The sequence below is a fragment of the Cnephaeus nilssonii genome, assembly GCF_951640355.1.
Source record: "Cnephaeus nilssonii genome assembly, chromosome: 15".
Taxonomy (NCBI): Eukaryota; Metazoa; Chordata; class Mammalia; order Chiroptera; family Vespertilionidae; genus Cnephaeus; species Cnephaeus nilssonii.
Genome location: NC_137086.1, coordinates 59,701,309 through 59,723,507, shown reverse-complemented (window position 1 = coordinate 59,723,507; position 22,199 = coordinate 59,701,309). Strand labels below are relative to the sequence as shown.

Sequence of the window (22,199 nt, the reverse complement as noted above, 5' to 3'; positions counted from 1 at the left end):
GGGTTCGATTCCCAGTCAAGGGCATGTGCCTGTTTCAGGTTTGATCCCCGGCCCAGGTTGAGGCTGGTGCAGGAGGCAACCAATTGATGTGTCTCATGTTGATGTTTCTTTTTCTCCCTTTCCACTCTCTAAAAAATTGATTAAAAAAAATATCCTCAGACAGGTGAGGATTAATAAAAAACAACTCAAAATGGTGTTAAGGATGCGTGTCCATTTGCACCTAAGTTTAAGAAATGAACAGTACAACCCTTCCAAGTGACAGATGGGTAATCTCATCATGATTATACAACGAACACAAAATGTTAAAAACAACTTCGGCTGGAATTGATGGAGACGATGAAATCATTGTCCCTGCTTTAATGAATCTAGTGGCCTGAATTTCAGCCCTGAGATTTAAGCCAATACCACCTTGGGGGAGGTGGGACAGGTGGCTATTTTGGGACAGGGGGACTTGCAAAAACTCCAGGTGCATGGATGTGACCCTTCATTTTTTTGGCTTATCATCTCCTCTTACTTTTTATTTGGAGTTAATTACAGATTCACCTGTAGTTGTAAGAAAGAACACAGGGACATCCTTTGCACCCTGGACCCTACCTCTCCCAATGGTAACATCTCGTTACAATATATAAACAATATATAAACGTTATAATATATAAACATTGGGCCCTTGGATGAGGGAGGTGAGGGGGGCCGCCTTCCCATCTCTCCAGCAGGAACAGTGTGCGCGCGCGCGCGGTACGCTTCCGGGACCCGCGGTCCCGATGCCCGGAACTTGGGGCCAGGTGCGTCCACGCGGGACTGGCGGGTGGCGCGCGGCTCCCCTCCGCTTCCGGCCTCACCTGCGTGGCTCGAAGTCCGCGCCCACAAAGGCGGCGGCGCAGGGCCGGCCGCGCGCTCCAAGATGGAGGCGCCAAAGACTCAGGCCGCTGTCTGGCCCGCCCCGCGCCGGAGCTTCCGCCGCCTCACTGGCCGCGCCTCGATCTTCCCGGAGGCGGGCTGACGGGCCCCAAACCTCTAGGGTTTTCGGCGCCCGCGCGGAAAGACGGCCAAGGCCCCGGGCCACAGCCCGGGCCACCCACCCCCGGCCCCGAGAGCGCCCCCTGAGCGCGCCCCCTTCTCGCCCCGGGCAGCTGGGGAAACCCGAGCACGCGCCCCAGCGCTTCAGCCCGCCCAGGCCCGTCCCCCGCTCCGCGCCCCGCCCCGCCCTCCCGCCGCTCCGCCCTCCCGCCGCCGGCCCTCTCGGCTCCTTTCCGGGTCGGCCCGCAGTTTCAAGTTGCAGCGCAAGTTCGCTAGTGGCCTGAAGCCTCCTCGCGTCGGCCAGCCGGACTCCCGGAGTGCATGGAGGTGGGCCCGCGGCCTCTGGGGCCTCGCAGCCTGCGCGCCCCGCGCCATGGAGGGCGCCGAGCCCCGCGCTTGGCCCGATCCTTGGGCCTGTACCGCCGATGGCGGGCGCCCCGTGGAGGTGCAGCTGAACGGTGGCGCCCCTTGGGGCTTCTCCCTGAAGGGCGGCCGCCAGCACGGCAAGCCGCTGGTCATCACCAAGGTAAGGCGACGGCGGCACCCGCACGAGGACTGCTCGCGGGTGGGCGGGGGCTCCGAGGGGGCGGAGGCACCGGAGGGAGCGGAGCGATCGCGCCCTGGCCCCGGGGCGCGCGTCTGCTCGGGTCACCTGTGGAGGTGGACTTCCGGACACGTATAGGTGTGGTTCGGCGTCTCCCCCGCTGCTCTGCGGCGGCTTGAGCCCTGCTGCCTCCTGGCGCCGCGCAGTGTTTAAATGGCTTCTGTTCCGGGTCCCCCTCCGGGAAGGAGCCCGGCCGCGTCCCTTGTCACTCCCGGTCTCGCCAGCAGCGGCCTGCACCTGTGGGGCTGCCCAGAGGCCCGAAAGAAACGCTCCCAGGAGCCGCCCCACCGGTGTGTGCCTCCGTTCGGCCCCGGCTTCCGCACCCCTGGGACCTGCACCCTTATCGCTAGGAAACCCAGCCCGGCAGCTGCCGCCAGCCAGCTTTTAGATTCCCATCTGTCCATCAGTATTGACTGACTTTCGGTTTCCATTTCCATGGCGCTCTGGAGACCTGCCCAAACGCACAGAAACTTTTCAGCCGCCTTTATAAAAGTGGAGTTTCAGCTCCAATGATAAGAAATTCCTAATGTGTCTCATAGGAATGTGTTTCTCCTATATGGGTTTGGGGGACAGGGGCCGCTTTAGAATTGAATTATCTTGTCTCAGAAACAAAATTCATCTTGAAACGGACCAGGGGAACCTGTAAAAGCACGCAAACAACAAACAAATTGCCCTGTTTTCTTCGGGTTCAAAGTGTGGGTTGGTCCGTTTATTTGGGAAGGGTTGGGCCAGCTCATTCCTAGGGACAGAGTTCCATTTAAAATGAAAAAAATGTTTGGCTACTGGAAGCGTCTGAAGGTGACCTACCTGTTTTCTGGGCTTTCCTGCTTGTCCACTGCAGGGAGAAACCTGGTGGCTGCCAGCCCACCCCTCCTGTCATGAGTTTGGGAAGTGGTGTGGCTTTGTTGTTCAGAGAGCAAATGAGCCATCAAACCGTTCTACTCCACACTTTCTCTCATGTTTATATTTGCAGAACTGGGGACTTTGTGGGAGGTTTGTTTAGAGTGCACTGAATTTATGTTCAACTGCATTCCTTGAAAAGATGGTGGGCAGTCATTGTACACCTGGCCCGGCAAGGGCACGTTTCCCACATAGTTCGTATTAAAGCGAATTTTGCCTGTATCTTTAAAAAAAATATATACTTGGGTATCAACTTTTTATTAATTAAAAAAACTTCTTTTTAAAGAGAGAGAAACATTGATCAGTTGTGTCCCATATGCGCCCAGACCGGGGATCAAACGCGCAACCTAGGTTTGTGCCCTGACCAGGAATGGAACCCGAAACCTTTTGGTATATGGGAGGACACTCCAACCTACTGAGCACCCGGTCAGGGCTTGTCTGTATCTTTTAAATAAAGGGTTTATAGGGCATTTCTGATGGTAAGATTAAAGATATTGGATAAATTACTCGGACCTTGAACATTTCATATATCCATTTTAAGAAAAGATAAACGATTCAGCATTCATGGTGGGGCAAATGTAGGTTTCCAGTTGTGAGTACTCGGAACAGTTTATTCTTGTATTATTACTTAATTATTGTATTATTTTCTATACAAACAACTGTAAAACTACCCCTCCCTCCCCCCCCCCCCCCCCCACACCCTGTATCTTCCTTGGACTTGCCTTTATAGCAGATGGAACAAGTTGTAAAACATTACTTAAGATGAAGCCCTGCTTTTTGGCCTTCTGCAGTGTGAGAAAGCTGGAAGTCACTTTAAATTTAGTAGTTTTACAGCTGGATAAAGGGACTCCAAAGCACCTCCTCCTTTCTCAGATACCCCAAGTTCTTTTTTGCCTTAATGTATTTTTTGTTTTTTTATTTACAGTTGATATGCAATATTATATTAGTTCCAGGTGTGCAACCCAGTGATTAGACATTTATATTAGTTACAAAGTGATCTGGTACCCGTCTGGCAACAGGTACCCCAAGTTCTAAAAATCCCAGTGGCCTCCTGTTTTCCCTGTCTAAGAGGACCCCAAAGTTCTAAAACGATACACTGGTGACCCAGTGCATTATCATCAGTGGCCTCCTGTTCTCCCTAAGAGGCACCATTCTGGAAACTAAAAGAGGCGGGCAGTAAAACCCAGCCGACACACCCGGGCCTTCTCAGGGCGTCTGAGGCCGTTTGCTCCTGATTTGGCCTGTTGCTTGGCTCCCACGGTAGTTACCAAAAACCTGTTTGTTTTGGAAAGTTTTTGTGGGTAGGCCAATAGCAGTGACACACACAGCCTTTCTGGATTGTGCTTCAGGATTTTGCAGACTAAAATGCTTGTGATTCTTATCTGCGGCGCTCCTGCGTCCCTCCCTTAAACTGCTGCTGGGTCTTCGTAGCTGCTTCAAGGTGACTGGAGATTTGTGGTTTCTTTGTTTACAAGGGAGAGGATTCAGAGCAGCTTGGACTTGTGTTCTAACTTTTCATGCACATTTGTATGCAAGTGCACATAGGTGTTCTCACACATGCACACATGGAACGGTATTGACAGTGTTCACATACCTGTCTTTTCTCCTGGATTAGTTGTCAGGGACGCTCACTTACAATTCAACAGCTGGTAATTAATATCACGTTACTAGAAAAGGATGAGGACACAGACAGTAGGAGGGTGAGGGCCTGTGCTGAGGGGTGGGGTGGGAGTGGGCTGAGAGAGGTCAGTGGGGGAAAAGGAGACATATGTAATACTTTCAACAACAAAAATTTAAAAGAAAAGGATGAAGGGATTCGTGTCTAGCTCTACTTAAAAGAATGGAAATAGACTGTTTTGATGGGCACTGGGGACAATTGTTTCACACCAGAATTTAGTTTAATCTGAGCTTTAACTTTTTTTTTTCTCTTGTTACCAAAAAATCTTCAGGGCTCATTAGATAGTAATTCTTCTAATCAATTTTTTTGCATTTAAAAAACTTGGTGATTAGCCCTGGCCTGGTGGCCCAGTTGATTAGTCATCCCATACACATCCCATCAGGAGTCATCCCATACACATCCCAGAAAGGTTGTGGGTGGGTTCAATTCCAGGTCAATGCACATACCTAGGTTGCGGGATTGATCCCTGGTCAGGCGTATATGGGAGGCAACTAATCAGTTTCTCTCTCTCTCTCTCTCTCTCTCTCTCTCTTTCTTTTCCTTCCTTTCTAAAATTAATATAGCCCGGCCAGTGTGGTTCAGTGGTTGGGTATCGGCCTATGAACCAAGAGCTCACCGGTTCTATTCCCAGTCAGGGCACATGTCTGGCCTGAGTGCTCAATCCTCAGTAGGGGGCGTGCAGGAGGCAGCTGATCAATGATTCTCATCATGTTTCTATCTCTCCCTTCTCTGAAATCAATAAAAATAAACATATCCTTGGGTGTGTATTAAAAAAACAGCCACTTTGTGATTAGTTTATGTATTAGAGCCCTGGGGTCTTAGCACATTTCCTATTTGATAGAATCTGGCTGAGAGAAGCTGGACCCTGTGTGAGGACACCCTTGCTGTGATAATGAGGTCTCCTTAGAAAGCCTCACTGGAAGGGGTGCCCCAACTAGGCTGCTTCAGTCCCTGACCTGATGGAGACCTTGTGTCGCCTACTGTATAGATGTGCACTGGGGTCACCAATCCGGAGAAGGACCTTGAGGACCAGATCTAGACTCCTAATGTTCCTGTTTTCCCTCCAGTCAGTGCCATCTGCTGGTGTGGGAAATCCGTCGCAGTGCCATATTGATGACAGTGTTTAAATCTTGACGCTGTGGATGTTCCGGGCTGGTTTATTTCTCTGGGGGGCTTTCCTGTGCACTGTAGGATGTGTAGCAGCATCCCTGGTCTCTACCCACTGGCACCCCCTCTCCAGGTAGGATAACCAGAAACCCCCTCCAGGCTGCCAACTGTTCCCTGGATGCAACATCGCCCTCGTTTGGTAACCATGTGTCACTTCTGCTTTGGAAGGATTTCAGTGTTTAAAGCTCATGCTTCCTTCTTTTGAAGACACGGGCCTGTGGGGTCTTCTGCTTGGAGGCCCCTGGTGTGGCCAGTCATTGCATGGAGGGCTGTTTTTCCCCCCAGCTCTGGCCTCATGAAAGGCTTAATTACATAGTAAGACACAAATATTTGCTTCATCCGCAATTTTGTAGCTGGAGAAAGAACATGGGAGCCCAAGTTTCATTGTTTCCTTACAGGGTATTCTTTCTTTCTCCGTCCCAGTTTAAGTTCTTTTGTCATTTGGCCCCTCCCCAGCACCCTGTTTGCCAGGAGGACTCTCCAAGTGCATGAACTTTGTCAGGTCCCTCCGCAGGGTCCCTCTGCAGGCCGCTATGCAAACAAACTACCAGTAATTTTTCATTCAAGTTTAAATGCCTTGCTTGACAATGGACCACCACTGACTTTATTTCTAACACTTTCCTAGAGTTTAACTCTGAGATGACCCACCTGAAAACAATGTCTCCTGAAAACTGGCTTGGCAGGTGCGTCCTTCACTGGCTCTTTGCCTTCCGCTACAATGTTGGTTTCCCGAAAGTCCTTGCCTTATCTCTAGTCTCTCATCTATGTGGTCCCTTGCACTCCCTGGAAAGAGTGGGTATATGTAGACAACTGTTGAATCTCCGTGTGCAGTTCCGACCTGGGTTCACCCGCAAACTCCGAGTGATCCAGACGGTGATCATTCATTCGTCTTCCCTCACCTCCTTTATTCTCCTGCATTGCCATTCCTGTCCATAGCTTTATCCACAAATCTGGGACTCATCCCTAAGTATCTCTCTCCTGTCCTTCCTCAGCCACAGACCCCCAACTCCTTTGGAGCCTGAGTATCTTGTGTTGCAGTTTCTTTCTCATCCGGGTGATGTCGCTGCCTGCTTTATTGTTCACCTGGACAGTAGCCGTGGTCACTGACTTGTGCACTGCCTCCAGGCTCTGTGTGTGTCTGATTCCTGTAGACGGACAGCCAGCAAAGTGGGGACCAGAGCGCTCTTTGAGTTCTCATGCTCTGGCTGGAACAGTAACAGTAACCATGACCTCAGCGACTGCTCGTGTGACACTTTAGCTGGGTATACTTGGTACACTAGCATCTTTCAACCAGTGTGCTGCTAGAATGTTTAAAACATGACCTCTTTCCCCATAGATTGTCAAATAAAAATATGACAACAGCCAACACAACAAATCGGTGCGAATGAATCAAATCTATACCTTTTTTTTTTGTCAGATCGGCAAAGACTATATATTTTTTTAGAGTGCTGCAGAATTTTAGTAATTACTTTATGTGTGTCATGATATGAAGATGGTTGAAAGTGGCTGCTATAGATGCTTCTTTTTGTTTTAGCTCCTGACTGTTTCACAGCCTCATCTTCCATATCCTCCCTCCCATCTTGATCTTTTAGGCCCCTTGGTAGCCACTTTTGCATGCCACTCTTGAGCACTTGAAATGTGGCGAGTCCAAAATGAGATGTAGTGCAAGTGAAAATACACCCTGGATTTTAGACTTAGTCTGAAAAAAAAGGGAGGTGTAAAGTATTTCACTAATAATCCCTTTAGATCTATTACATGTGGAAATGATATTTTGTCTCCTTTGAATTAAACAGATAAAGTCTCTTATTAAAATTAACTTCACATATTTCTTTTGCTTTTTAAAATGTGGTTTCTAGCCCAGCTGGTGTGGCTCAGTGGTTGAGAATCAACCCATGCACAAGAGGTCTAAGGTTCGATTCCCCATCAGGGCACATGCCTGGGTTGTGGGCTTGATCTCCAGTAGGGGGCATGTAGGAGGCAGCCAAACCATGATTCTTCCTCATTGATGTTTCTATCTCTCTGTCCCTCTCCTTCTCTCTAAAAATCAATAAAAAGATTTTTAAAAACCACTTTAAAATGTGGCTCCTACAAAATTGGAAGTGACATCTGTGGCTCTTGGTGTATTTCTTATTGGCTAGACCAAGCATGTTGAACTCATGGCCCATGGGCTGCATGCGGCCCACAAGGAATATTTTTGGGGCCCAGCCAATATAATGGTTTGTAAGAAACATTTTAATAAAAATTTCATAACTTAATTTTTACAATATCCTGTTATGCAGAATCCTCCTATATAATAAAGAAGTAATATGCAAATTGACCATCATGCCCTCACAAGATGGCTGCCTATGACCAGGCTGGCAGGGGGGTTAGTGAGGGATGACCAAGCGACTGAATAAGCAGGCTGCGTGGGGCAACCAGGCTGGCGGGGGCGGGGGGGCTGTTGGGGGCGACCAGGCCAGCAGGGTGGAGAGTGAGGGGTGGTCAGGCTGGCAGGGGGGGCAATTAGGGGCGACCAGGCAGGCAGGCAGGCAGGCAGGTGTGCGATTAGGAGCCAGCAGCGGTCCAGGATTGTGAGAGGGATGTCCAACTGCAACCAGCAGTCAGACATCCCCTGAAGGGGTCCTGGATTGGAGAGGATGCAGGCTGGGCTGAGGGTAACTATCCCCCTTCCCCTGCGGCCTCCCCCCGTGGAAATTTCATGCACCGGGCCTCTAGTTATTAATAATGAACTACAACGTTCGCTAATGACTGATTACTATAATTGTGTTGCATTCATTTCCCTTACATGCCTCATATGCAGGCACACCATTTCTCTCTACTAATACTAGCAGCGAATATTTTAGCAACTGATTGCCATGTCATTAGTCTTGGACTGACTTGTGTGGTGTGCGCAATAGGAAATATTTCGCTTGCTGAGTGCAGACAGCCTGGGCAGAAAGTCTGTGTCTGGGGAGCCGCTTTCCTGCAGGTTAGAGGAAGGCAAGGAGGTCTCAGTGGGCAGTCGGGCAGGAACCCCGGCCTTGTTCCAAGGGCACCGGGAGCCCTGGGCAGTTTCTAAGCAGGACTGGATGGCAGGGGTCTCTCTGGCAGGAGAAGGGCCTTGGACTGCTAGTGTGATGAAGTCAAGAGCTCTGAGTGGTACCCAGAGGCTCAGGAGATCCCACCTGGAGTTTGGATGGAGGATGCTGCAGATGGCACCTGAATTAGGCGTGTAGCTGCAGGTGCTGCCGCCACTCCCATCCTGCCCGGTGGATTTCAGGGCTGAATAGGGATGGGAGCCCCAGCTCCTACATGTGGGCGGCGCCTCTAGAAAGTTCTATGGAGGCAACAGGTGCGTCCAGGGCATACTTGGATTTCTCTATGCCCAGGTGCATTTGGACAGTGGGCAGGTGCTGTCTAGATTCACCTGGTGTCTCCCTCCCCAGGGCATCTGTTCTCCCCAGCAGATCCTGACAACATGTGGCTTGCTTTGCTCCTGTGTGTTTTCTGTGCTCTGTCCTAAGTGCTTCTAAAGGAGACAGGGTGAATGCAAAACAATTTTTGGGACCCAGTTACAATAGCAGCATTGAAGGCCCGACTTGGCCATGTAATTCAGCCCCAAGCTGTAGCCCAATATATATGTGTTAATCACCACAAAGCTGTAACTCATCAAATGAGTCAGCTGTCTAATTTTGCAGATTAATAAGCATTCCAGTTAAGTGGCTACTGCCAAATTAACTGTACTAGAGAATAAAAAACCTGTTGTGTAATAGAATAAATCTTTTCCATGTTCTCAAAAATTTCTTGTTATTCTTTATCATCTTAAGATTGTATATGAATTGTCTTCATAGCAATAAAATTTTTATTTTTGTAGCCAGGCCTTCAATTTGTGTAAAATTGTATAGAATGCCTTGAAAATGTCATCAGATAGGAGTTACTATTCTCAGAAAGAGGGAGGATTGTACAAAGTCAATTTTGTATTTGCTTTGCTTTGGTTCTGGTAGCAATCGTGAAACCAAGCTTAAGATTTAAATGGAGAAGCAATAGCCCTGGCCACATGTGTGTGTGTGTGTAAGTTTGTATGTGTGCATCTCTGTGTGTGAATGTGTGTGTGTGCATGTATATTATGCACATGCGAATGTGTGCATTTGTGGGTGTGCATGTATATGTGTGTAATGTGTGTGCACATGTGTGTGTGTGCATGCAAGTGTGCACATGTACTATGCAGACGTGAATGTTCTCCCTTGGTTGGAATTTGCTCCACTCGGATCAGCCCTGCAGCCACACTGTCCCTGAGGACTGAGTTGACCATGGCGTTGACACCTCACCCTGGGACCTCCTTACCTGTAGCTGGCCAACCACCTCAGATGAGGCTGCAGCCACAGCCCAGCCCGTGGTGGCAGGTTACTGTGCGTAGGTGCAGGCCAATGAGTTCTTCACATCTCTCTCGGGCTCCAGTGCGGAGTGGACAGCCTAGGCAGGCAGTGGGGTGGGGTTACGGCAGTAGGATGGCACAAAGGCCTTCTGCTAGTAAAATGGAAAGGCTTCGCACCAGTGGCTCCGTAGTCAGATTCACAAGATCGAAATGCTGGGTGGAGCAAGAAGAGGACAATGGGTAGCCTGGACCCGAGGTCCTTTAGTGGCTGTCCCCTCATGGGAGGTGCAACCCTCAGGTTTCAAAATCAAACGGAGAAAACAAACGGCGTTCTTTTCCGAGTCTTCCTTCACCGGAACTCACTTGTACTTGGTGAGCTTTGAGATCTCTGTATGTCCGCCAGGATGGAAAGTTAGCAAACTCTTTAAAATTTTTGTAATTGATTGATTTTAGAGAGAGAGACACAGCAATTTGTTGTTCCACTCGTTTATGCAGTCATTGCTTGATTCTTGTATGTGCTCTGACCGGGGATTGAACCCCTAACCTTGGTGTGTAACCAACTCAGCTACCAGGGCCCAAACTTTAAAATTACACAGATTTCTTTTAAATATTAAGAAAATAGTGAAATATAGCTACACAGACATGGATGTCCCTTGAAGCACACCGTATCTCGAGACAGACGGTATGCATTGTGTGAGTACCTGTGGGTGAGTTCCCACACTCCAAGCAGCACCCCCTCCTGGGACTCAGTCGGCCGTTTTCCAGGTCACTCTCGTCCCGAGGCCTGCACCTGTCTGCCCTCGGCTCCATGCTGCTGCCAGGCAGGCTGCAGCCAGATGGGTCCAAAGTTGCATTTCTTCCTGAGCGATGTCGCCTCCGTCCACTCGTGATTCTTCCCGTGGTTGTTAGACGTTAGCCTGGACCTACTTATGGAGAATAGATAACTTTCTTTTTTTTTTTTTTTTCAATTTTTATTTTTTTTATTTATTTGAGAATAGATAACTTTCTACTCCTCTGTCCAACTTGGAGTAAGCATAACTTATAGGGTGGGACACAAGTAAGTTACAGTTGTTCCTTTGGAAAATAATACAATATTAAATAATCATAAGGGAGTAAAGTTTTGCATATTCACAACTGTAAACCTCTACTTTTGCCCATCCTTGTACTTAGCAAATAAACTGGCGCATTTACTCAGTGACACAAGCCGTGGCTTAGCTGTACTTGTCAGAGGTGATATTATACAGAGAGGCTGTGAAAGCAAAGTGCCCAGCAACACCGTTCTCCTGCGTTGCTCAGCCAAGTGGTTTCTGTTTCCTCCCACAGAAAATCATTCGGAGCCAATGGAGACAGGGGAAGTAGACGGGGACGTTGAGGTCCCGCCCAACAAAGCCAGGGTCCTGCAGGGCCATGAGTCTGAGGTCTTCATCTGTGCCTGGAGTCCTGTCAGCGACCTCCTGGCCTCTGGGTAAGGGCATCAGCCTGGGGGTGCTCCAGGGCCAGGGGTCCGAGCTGCTGGCTCCCTCTCACCTGCCTGGGGCACCTTCCCAGGTGTGCAGAACGAGGCCTGGGGCACCTGTGCTGCCCTCCCTGGGGTACCTCCAATTGTGGTCAAATTGTAGAGAAGTCCTTGTGCCGTTTTCTCCCAGGGTGGGGACTAATGCCGGCATTTAAAATTAGTGCAGCAACGACGGTGTGGAGAGAACCCTGTGAGAAAAGAGAAAACAACTTCCATGCATGGCTTTGGATTTATGGCAGACCTGTGCCCCGGGTCCCTCCTGGTGCCCATGCCAGAGCAGACTGGCCTGGAACCATCGCCTGCCACTGCTCCTGTGTTGTGGGCACTGAAGTGGGTTGCAAGGTGGGAAAAAGGAGAAACCCTGTGAGCAAGTGAGCTGAAAGCTGACTGCAGCGCCTTTCCTTCTGCAGGTCCAAAGATTCGACTGCGCGGATCTGGAACCTGAATGGAAGCAGCAATGGGGCGTCCACCCAGCTTGTGCTGCGGCACTGTATCCGAGAAAAGGGGCAGGATGTTCCCAGTAACAGAGACGTGACCTCGCTGGACTGGAATGTAAGCACGGCCGCCTCCCAGATGCTTGCACTGCGGGGCAGCCTTGTGGGGTCTAGGGTCGGGCAGACGGCTGGCTGCGTCCTCGGTGACCACTCGCTCCCAGCATTAGCCCACGTCTTCGAGCAGCCAAGGAAACGTGACTCTCCATCTTGGTATTTCTTTTAAAAAATTCTTTTTAATCCTCACCTGAGGATGTTTATTGATTTTAGAGAGGGAGGAAGGGAGAGAGAGAGGGAGAAGTATCGATGTGAGAAACACTGATTGGTTGCTGATGGGGACAACTGGGCATGTGCCCTGACTGGGAATCGATCCCACAACCTTTTGGTGTAGAAGACAATGCTCCCACCAACTGAGCCACACTGGCCAGGGCTCTGCCTTGGTATTTCAATTGACAGGTGGGACAATTCTCTCTCGCTCTCTCTCTTTGAAGTGTTTCTGCACACACTGTCATTTTGTCACAAACTCTGTTTTTTCCTGAACGATGTTCAAGGCTCACTAAAGTCTCCAACTTGAACGTGTCATACCTGTTGGCCTGGTATTTGTTGTTGTTAATCCTCACCTGAGGCTATTTTTCTATTGATTTTTTAGAGAGATTAGAAGGGAAGGAGGGAGAGAAAAACATCCATGTGAGAGAGACACATTCATTGGTTGCCTTCTGAACGCCTCCTGACGGGCTGGGGATCAAACCTGCAACCCAGGTACGTGTCCTTGACCGAAAATCGAACCTGAGACCTTCAGTGCCCAGGCCGATGCTCTAACCACTGAGGAACACTAGCCAGGGCTTTTGTATGGTATTTTTAATTATGTCATTGGGGTGAATGGTTGAAACAGATTTTACTTGCCCCTTTTCTCCTTGGTTGTAACACCTTACATGTTCATTTAAGACCGTGGTCGGCAAACTGCGGCTCGCGAGCCACATGTAGCTCTTTGGCCCCTTGAGTGTGGCTCTTCCACAAAATACCACGGCCTGGGCGAGTCTATTTTGAAGAAGTGGCATTAGAAGAAGTTTAAGTTTAAAAAATTTGGCTCTCAAAAGAAATTTCTTTTCTTTTTTTTTTCCCAATTTTTTTTATTAAGGTATTATATGTGTACATATCTTACCATTGCCCCCCCCAACCCCACTCCCATACATGCCCGCACCTCCCAGAGTTTTGTGTCCATTGGTTATGTTTATATGCATGCATACAAGTCCTTTGATTGATCTCTTATCTTCCCCACCTCTCCTTAACCTTCCTGCTGTAATTTGACAGACTGTTTGATGCTTTACTGCCTCTGTATCTATTTTTGTTCAAGTTTATAATGTTCTTTATTATCCATAAATGAGTGAGATCATGTGGTATTTTTCTTTCATTGACTGGCTTATTTCACTTAACATAATGTTCTCCAATTCCATCCAGGTTGCTGTAAATGGTAAGAATTCCTTCTTTTTTATGGCAGCATAATATTCCATTGTGTAGATGTACCATAGTTTTCTGATCCAGTCATCTGCTGATGGGCACCTAGGCTGTTTCCAGATCTTAGCTATTGTAAATTGTGCTGCTATGAACATAGGGGTGCATATATCCTTTCTTATTGGTGTTCCCAGTTTCTTAGGATATATTCCTAGGAGTGGGATTACTAGGTCAAATGGGAGTTCCATTTTCAGTTTTTTGAGGAAACTCCATACTGTTCTCCACAGTGGCTGCAACAGTCTGCATTCCCACCAGCAGTGCACGAGGGTTCCTTTTTCTCCGCATCCTCGCCAACACTTGTCGTTTGTTGATTTGTTGATGATAGCCATTCGACAGGTGTGAGATGGTACCGCATTGTTGTTTTGATTTGCATCTCTTGGATAATTAGTGACGTTGAGCATGTTTTCATGTGTCTCTTGGCCTTTCTTCTGTCTTCTTTGGAAAAGATTCTATTTAGGTCCATTGCCCATTTTTTTATTGGATCATTTATCTTCCTTTTATTAAGTTGTATAAGCTGCCTGTAGATGTTGGAGATTAAACCTTTATCAGTGATGCCATTTGCAAATATGTTCTCCCATGCAGTGGGCTTTCTTGTTGTTTTGTTGATAGTTTCTTTTGCTGTAAAAAAACTTTTTATTTTGATGTAGTCCCATTTGTTTATTTTCTCTTTAGCTTCCATTGCCCTAGGGGCAGTATCGGTGAAGAAGTTCTTTTGGCATATGTCTGAGATTTTGCTGCCTGTGGATTCCTCTAGTATTTTTATGGTTTCCCGTCTTATGTTTAAGTCCTGTATCCATTTTGAGTTTATTTTTGTGTATGGCGTAAGTTGGTGATCTAGCTTCATTTTTTTGCATGTATCTGTCCAATTTTCCCAACACCATTTATTGAAGAGACTGTCTTTATTCCATTGTATGTTCATGCCTCCTTTGTCAAATATTAATTGAGCATAGTGGTTTGGGTCAATATCTGGATTCTCTATTCTGTTCCATTAATCCATATGTCTGTTCTTGTGCCAGTACCAGGCTGTTTTGAGAATAGTGGCTTTGTAATACAGCTTGAAATCTGGTATTGAGATCCCTCCTACTTTATTCTTCTTTCTCAGGATTGCTGTGGCTATTCGGGGTATTTTTTTATTCCAGATGAATTTTTGGAGAGTTCTTTCAAGGTGTGTGAAATATGCCGTTGGTATTTTAATGGGGAGTGCATTGAATCTGTAGATTGCTTTGGGTAGTATGGACATTTTAATGATGTTGATTCTACCAATCCATGAACATGGTATGTTCTTCCATCTGTTTATGTCTTCCTCTATCTCTTTTTTTCAGTGTCCTATAGTTTTCCGTGTATAGGTCTTTTACCTCCTTAGTTAAGTTTATTCCTAGGTATCTTAATTTCTTTGGTGCGATGGTAAATGGGATTGCCTTTTTAGTCTCTCTGTCTGTAAGTTCACTATTGGTGTATAGAAAGGCCTTAGACTTCTTGGCATTAATTGTGTATCCTGCTACATTGCTGAATTCATTTATTAAGTCTATTAGTTTTTTGACGGAGTCTTTCGGATTTTTTATGTACAATATCATGTCGTCTGCAAATAAAGACAGCTTTATTGTTCTTTTCCAATTTGGATGCCTTTTATTTCTTCTTGTATAATTGCAATGGCTAATACTTCCAGTACTATGTCAAACAGGAGTGGTGAGAGTGGGCATCCCTGTCTTGTTCCTGTTCTTAGGGGAAATGTTTTTAGTTTTTGTCCATTGAGTATGATGTTTGCTGTGGGTTTATCATATATAGCTTTTATTATGTTGAGGTATGATCCTTCTATTCCCACCTTGTTGAGAGTTTTTATCAGGAAAGGGTGTTGGATTTTGTCAAATGCTTTTTCTGCATCAATTGATATGACTGTGATTTTTATCTCTCAATTTGTTTATGTGATGTATCACGTTTATTGATTTGCGGATATTGTACCATCCTTGCATTCCTGGGATAAATCCTACTTGGTCATGGTGTATGATCTTTCTGATGTACTGCTGGAGCCGATTTGTTAGAATTTTGTTGAGGATTTTGGCATCTATGTTCATGAGGGATATTGGTCTGTAATTCTCTTTCATTGTGTTGTCTTTATCTGGTTTTGGTATTAGGGTGATGCTGACTTCATAGAAGGAGCTTGGAAGTGTTCCTTCCTCTTGAATTTTGTGGAATAGTCTGAGGAGGATAGGTTTTAGTTCTTCCTTGAATGTTTGGTAAAACTCTCCTGTGAAGCCGTCAGGCCCCGGGCTTTTGTTTGCCGGAAGCTTTTTGATGACTGCTTCAATTTCGTCCATAGTTATTGGCCTATTGAGCTGTTTAGATTCTTCTTGATTGATTTTTGGAAGGTTATATTTTTCTAGGAATATGTCCATTTCCCCCAGGTTGTCCAGTTTGTTGGAATAGAGTTGTTCGTAGTATTTTGTAACAATCCTTTGTATCTCAGCGGGGTCTGTTGTTATTTCACCTCTTTCATTTCTGATTTTGTTTTTTTGGGTCCTCTCTCTTTGCTTCTTGGTGAGCCTGGCTAGAGGTCCATCAATCTTGTTTATCGTTTCAAAGAACCAGCTCTTGGTTTTGTTGATCTTTTGTATTGTTTCTTTGGTCTCTATGTCATTTATTTCCGCTCTGATCTTTGTTATTTCCTTCCTTCTGGTTACACTGGGCTTTTCTTGCTGCTCCTTTTCTAGCTCTTTGAGTTGTAGGGTTAGGTAATTTATTACCATTGTTTATTGTTTTTTGCAATAGGCTTGTAGAGCTATGAACTTCCCTCTCAAGACTGCTTTCTCTGTGTCCCATAGATTTTGGATTGTTGTGTTTTCATTGTCATTTGTTGCCATGATGTTTTTTATTTCTTCCTTGATCTCTTGGTGACCCAGTCCTTGTTTAATAGCATGCTGTTTAGTCTCCATGTGTTTGATTTCTTTGGATTGTATTTATTGTAGTTGATTTCCAGTTTTATGCCACTGTGATCTGAGAAGATGCTTGATATAATTTCTATCTTCTTGAATTTGAAGAGACTTTGCCTGTGACCCAGCATATGGTCTATGTTTGAAAATGACCCATGTGCACTTGAGAAGAATGTATATTCTGTGGCTTTGGGGTGAAATGTTCTGAAGATGTCAATTAATCCCATCTGATCTAGTGAGTCATTTAGGATTGCTGTTTCTTTGCTGATTTTTTGTTTAAAGGATTTGTCCAATGGTGAAAGTGGGGTATTAAAGTCTCCTACTATGATTGTATTGCTATTACTCTCTCCCTTGATATCCTCCAGGAGTTTTTTTATGTATTTGGGTGCTCCTATATTGGGTGCGTATATGTTTACCAGAATTATTTCTTCTTGTTGGATTTCTCCCTTTAGTATTATGAAGTGGCCTTCCTTTTCTCTTGTTATGGCATTTACTTTGAGGTCTATTTTGTCAGATATAAGTATTGCTACCCCTGCTTTTTTTTCATTTCCATTTGCCTGGAAGATATTTTTCCATCCCTTCATTTTCAATCTTTGTGAGTCTCTTGTTCTGAGGTGGGTCTCTTGTAGACAGCATATATATGGGTCATGTTTTTTTATCCATTCAGCCACTCGATGTCTTTTGATTGGAGCATTTAGTCCGTTTACATTTAAAGTTATTACTGAAAGGTATTTGTTTGTAGTCATATCTATTTTTGTGTCTGTATTCCTTCTTACCTGTTTATTTCTTCTTTTTACAGTATTCCCTTTACCATTTCTTGCATTGCTGGTTTGGTGGTGATAAACTCCCTGAGCCTTTTATTTGTCTGCAAAGCTCCTGATTTCCCCTTCAATTTTGATTGATAGTCTTGCTGGATATAGTATTCTTGGATTCAGTCCTTTGCTTTGCAACACTTTGTATACCTCCTTCCATTCACTTCTAGCTTGTTGTGTTTCTGTTGAGTAATCATTTGACAATCTGATGGGTGTTCCTTTGTAGGTAACTCTCTGTCTCTCTCTTGCCGCCTTTAAGATTCTCTCTTTATCATTTATATTTGCCATTGAAATTATGACATGTCTTGGTGTGGGTCTTTTGGGGTTGAACCTGCTTGGGACTCTCTGTACTTGCGTAACTTTTATCTTTCCCATATCCGGGAAGTTTTCTGTCATTATTTCTTCAAATAGATTTTCTAATTCCTGCTGCTCTTCTTGTCCTTCTGGCAGCCCCATTATACACATGTTACTTCGTTTCATGTTGTCCCGAAGCTCCCTTAGGCTTTCCTCCTGCTTTTTAATTTTTTTCTCCAGTTGCTGTTAAGATTGAGCTTGTTTCTGTACCTGATCTTCTAACTCACTAATTCGGTCCTCTGCTTCTTGTAGTCTACTGTTGAAACTTTCCATGGTGTTTTTGATTGTAGCTATATCACTTTTCATTTCTTCCTGATTCTTGCATAAGTTGTTGATTTTCTCATCCATCCGATGTATAAATTCCACGATCATTACTCTGAACTCCTTTTCGGTCATGATGCAAGCTTCAGTTTCACTAATTTCCTTTCTTGGCGACTCCACATTTTCTTTCCTCTGTGAGTTATTTCGTTTCCCCATTCTGGCTATCACCAGAAAGCTCAAGCTTCCGTTTGCGTGGACCTGGGCCGTGTGCTGTGGGGACTTCGCTCCACCCAAGTTTCACTGAAGTGCTCTGACACTAGGACGTGTGGCTGCCTTTGGTTGGTGGGAACCAGACCTGCCCAGGGTCAGTGTCCCCAGTGTTCCGTGTGGTCTCGTGTGCACACTTAGAATCAGGGGCCCTGTCTGCACCACACTGTTGGTATATGCCGAAAATGAGATCCTTAGCATGTGCCAGGAGTCAGAGTTTCCCTGTGTCTGCACCAAGAATCGAGTGTCAGAGTCTCTGTTGCCTTGTGCGGTTTCTCGTTGAGAATCAGGGTCCCTGTGTGTGCATGCACCAACAATTGGGGTCGCTCCTCTGAAGGTGAGCTGCCTCAGTGCACTCTCCCAGATTCCCCGAAGGGGGGGCGGAGTCCGTTCTCCGCGCCAAATTCCCCAAAGGGAAGCCCCTCTGTGCATGCTCTAAGATTCCCTGAAGGGGAGCTGTGACCCGCAAGCCAAATTCCCCCAAATTCCCCGAAGGGGAGCCCTCTGTGTGCACTGACAGATTTCCCCGAAGGGGAGCTGCTTCTGTCCCGCGCGCCAAATTCCCTAAGGAGGAGCGCGTCCCTGCGCAAAGCTCTGCAGCTTGAGTGAGGAGCGGATCTATCAGTTACTTTGGCGCTATCGCGATGCTGAGGGCGCTCTGCAGCTTGGGCGAGGGGCGGGTCTATCAGTTACTATGGCGCTATCCGCGCGCCTGCAGGGAGGGGGATAGGCTCTTTGACTCACGGAAATCTGCCAGGAAGTCTGGATTCTTGTTGTTTGTTGGTCTGAAGCTGTGATAGCAGTTCTCTGTCCCCAGTGGCTGCAGGGTCCTGGTTTGTGTCAGAAGCCAGGATCCCAGTCTCAGGCAGCTCTGTTTCTCAAGATGGCATGGTCTCCGCATCCGCACCAGCCGCTGAGAAGTGTCCGCTTTGTGCGCGGGGCTCCGCTGTCTAGGACTGCCCGGTTAGGCAGCCCCTTGGAAGACCTGCAGAATCTAACTGACCCTAGCTCATACACACACACACCACACACGTCTACACTCTCCTCTATGGGTTCCTCACTCACACTCTCTCTCGCCCTACCTTCCTGCCGGTCGCCATCGAGAGTTTTTTCTCAAAAGAAATTTCAGTCATTGTACTGTTGATATTTGGCTCTGTTGACTAATGAGTTTGCCGACCACTGATTTAAGAGGTGTGTGAGATGAGTAGTTAAATGGGGTTGGTGAGACTCAACTGGGAACTGATTTTTTTTAAAATATATATTTTTTATTGACTTCAGAGAAGAAGGGAGAGGGAGAGATAGAAACATCAATAAGAGAGAAGAGTCATTGATCAGCTGCCTCCTGCATGCCCCCTACTGGGGATTGAGTCTGCAACCTGGGCATGCGCTCTGACTGGGAATCGAACCATGACCTCCTGGTTCATAGGTCAACTTTCAACCACTGAGCCACACTGGCTAGGCTGGAGACCGATTATTGATGCCAGAATGCCCTAGCCCTGGGGTAAGAGGTTTTCTTCCCTTTGTCAGAACTGTCCCTGCTAAGCTGTTTCTGTTGGCCTGTTTCTTTCTGGCCCACAGAGCGATGGGACGCTGTTAGCAACAGGCTCCTACGATGGTTTTGCAAGAATCTGGATGGAAGACGGTGAGTCCTGCCGCCCTCGGGTTGGGGTTGGAGAAGAGCTCCTTTGGTGTGGAGTCAAGGCGTGAACGGGCTGTGGCCTTGAAGTCAGCATGTTTGCTGTTTGTTTACTTACCCACAGGTAATCTGGCCAGAACCTTAGGCCAACGCAGAGGCCCCATCTTTGCCTTGAAATGGAACAAAAAGGGGAATTACATTGTGAGTGCTGGTGTGGACAAGGTGAGTACTCGCTTATAACACATCTTTGAACTGTAGATGCTTATTGGGGTTGAATCTCTAGGTAGCATCGAGGTTGCTGTGAATCCTGAGGCTTTCTGCTTCCCCTTAAGAAATCAAGGCAGCTTGTGTGGTGCTTGTTGGTTTTCCTGGCTGTGACCTTGATGTTCATTTATAGCCTGTCATCTCTTTTATTTAAAAAGGTTTTTTTTAAAAATACGTTTTTATTGATTTAAGAGAGGAAGGAGAGGGACAGAGAGATAGAAACATCAATAAAGAAAGAGAATCATTGATAAGCTGCCTCTGGCACACCCCCTACTGGGGATTGAGCCTGCAACCCAAGCATGTGCCCTGACTGGGAATCAAACCGTAACCTCCTGGTTCAAGGTTGATGCTCAACAAATGAGCCACACCGGCCGGGCGCCTGTCATGTCTTAATATGTCACACGCCCCACCGACCTTTGTGCAAAACATCCCCATTCAGTTGAGGTGCACAGTTCAGCGACAGACACAAAGCCCAAAATATTGACCATCTGGCCCTTGGCAAAAATAACTTTGCTGAACTCCACACTCGAGTCTAACCCTCCAGGTCACTGAATTGTGCATTCTCTCTGTCTCTCTCGCTCTGTCTCTCTCTCAAGCCAGTAAGCCCTTCCTTCCAACTTGGCATCCTCATATCTGTTACAAAAAGCTGAGCTGCTGTGGTTGGCACACCACGTAGAGGCTCTCCAGAAACTACCATCGAATTTTTGCTGAGGGGCCCTAATTCAGATGTTACCCACATACCACTGTGTCTTGCACGTGGCTGGTCATCATTACTACTGATGCAGTTATTAAAACAATGTGTGGGGAGTGACCAGTAACCTTTCAAGCACTTTCCCCCTGTGTTGGCCCATTTGGTGCTCCAGGATGGGAGATGGGCACGCAGAGCATGGACCCAGGCCACAGAGGGCCTTGGGACTTGTCTCGGGCACACTGGTGTGGAATGGACGTGGGTTGGGAGGCAAGCCCTGGGTCCAGCCAGCAGTTACTGCCCTCTCATGAAATCCTAGCCAGCATTTTGCATCCTCCTCCTCACTGACTCAGGGCTACTTTTTTTGTATTCATTTCTGATTTTCTACCTGATGGTCAGTGTTCACTACCAGGAGATGAGCCATTTGGTCAGTGAAAGCGCACATTTGAAATTCTGTCAGCCTTTGGGCCATGCACTGTTTGCCTTTATTGGCCAGCCACAGCAGAGATAATAATGTTCAGAAAGTAATACCCAAGGAGGAAGTGTAATTTATGGGGATGCTGACATTGACCTTCAGTGGAAGCTTAACCCGAAGGGGCTAATGTATATTTCAGATTCTTAACAGTACGTGCTGTTTTAGAATATAATTTTTTTTCTGTCCAGGGTATATTTAATGTAGACATCAACAAAATTACTGATGTAGTATGCAAAATTGCATCAGATTTGCGAGTTTATATATTCTGTATAGCACCTGATTTGTTTGTGAGTAAAAGTGTTTGGCCCACCAAAAAAACGAATAGAAGATATTCGTTGGTCTAGAGCTGACCCAGAATGTGGAGAATTGGGTTTCACAGGTGCTCACTGTTCCGAGTATTTCCTCTGAACATTTCTACTGTCAATACTCCTTATAATTAGTTCTTCTTTAAACAAGAGCTTCATTGTCAGTGACAGGGAGGTGCACAGGTTCCAATGAAGTGAGTTAAGACGTCATCCCAGAGGTTTCCCTGAGCCGCCTCCGGTGTTTCCCTGTCTTCCCAACACCAGTGGGTTCATAAGAATTCCTGTTTGTTTTACAGGGAAATGGTCTTTCTCCCCTTAGTTATGGGCCAGTGTGGCTCTGCTCTGCCTGCTATCCCCAATTCAGGGTGTGACCGATGCACAGGACAGTTTTCAGAAATGCCCATTTGTTCTTCAGCTCCTCATTCGGAAAAGTGCCAGAAAGATTCTTAGATAAGCTTTGTATTTCAGCTTGTAATGGGAGAGAGGAAATCCCCACCAATTTTTGTAGTTTTCCAATTATCAGTTATGGCTGCTGTGTTTTGTGGAGTTGCCAACAACACACATGGCTCTCAAGATGGTTACATATAAAACATTGGATTCCACAGACCTCGGCAAAAAGACCGCCAAGGCCCTCATTAACAGATACCCACTGAACACATGTTGAAACAATATTTTAGCTATACTGGAGTGAAATAAAACATGTTGTTAAAAATAAGTTTTATGGCCGCAGCGACCTTGGTTCATATTCGAGTCACGGTGCCAAAAAAGAAAAGGTAGTTTTAACAGTTTCTTTTTTTCTCTTTTTAGAGTGCTTTCTAGAAAACAAAGTTCCCCGTGTGGCTCACATTCTGTGTTTATTGGGCAGTGCTGATGTGAAAGGAGGCGGGGCTCACTTGTCTTGTGTGATAAATTTTTCTGAGAGAAAACTTGGCTGGAGGAACAGTCACTAACGTTTCCTTTTTGTTTGCGGA

The 22,199-nt window shown here is 46.5% G+C and overlaps 1 protein-coding gene across 1 annotated transcript in view; it reads left to right on the top strand.

The window, feature by feature from the left end:
- Positions 1-781: 781 nt before the first annotated feature.
- LOC307111780 (F-box-like/WD repeat-containing protein TBL1X) overlaps positions 782-22,199 on the top strand; it is a 34,148-nt gene continuing 12,730 nt past the window's right edge. The window contains exons 1-5 of the mRNA XM_079791872.1: positions 782-1,543; positions 11,044-11,185; positions 11,647-11,788; positions 19,439-19,502; positions 19,621-19,718. Of these exons, the coding sequence (XP_079647998.1) occupies positions 1,339-1,543; positions 11,044-11,185; positions 11,647-11,788; positions 19,439-19,502; positions 19,621-19,718 (651 nt within the window). The 5' untranslated portion in view covers positions 782-1,338. The remainder of the gene's footprint in view (positions 1,544-11,043; positions 11,186-11,646; positions 11,789-19,438; positions 19,503-19,620; positions 19,719-22,199) is intronic.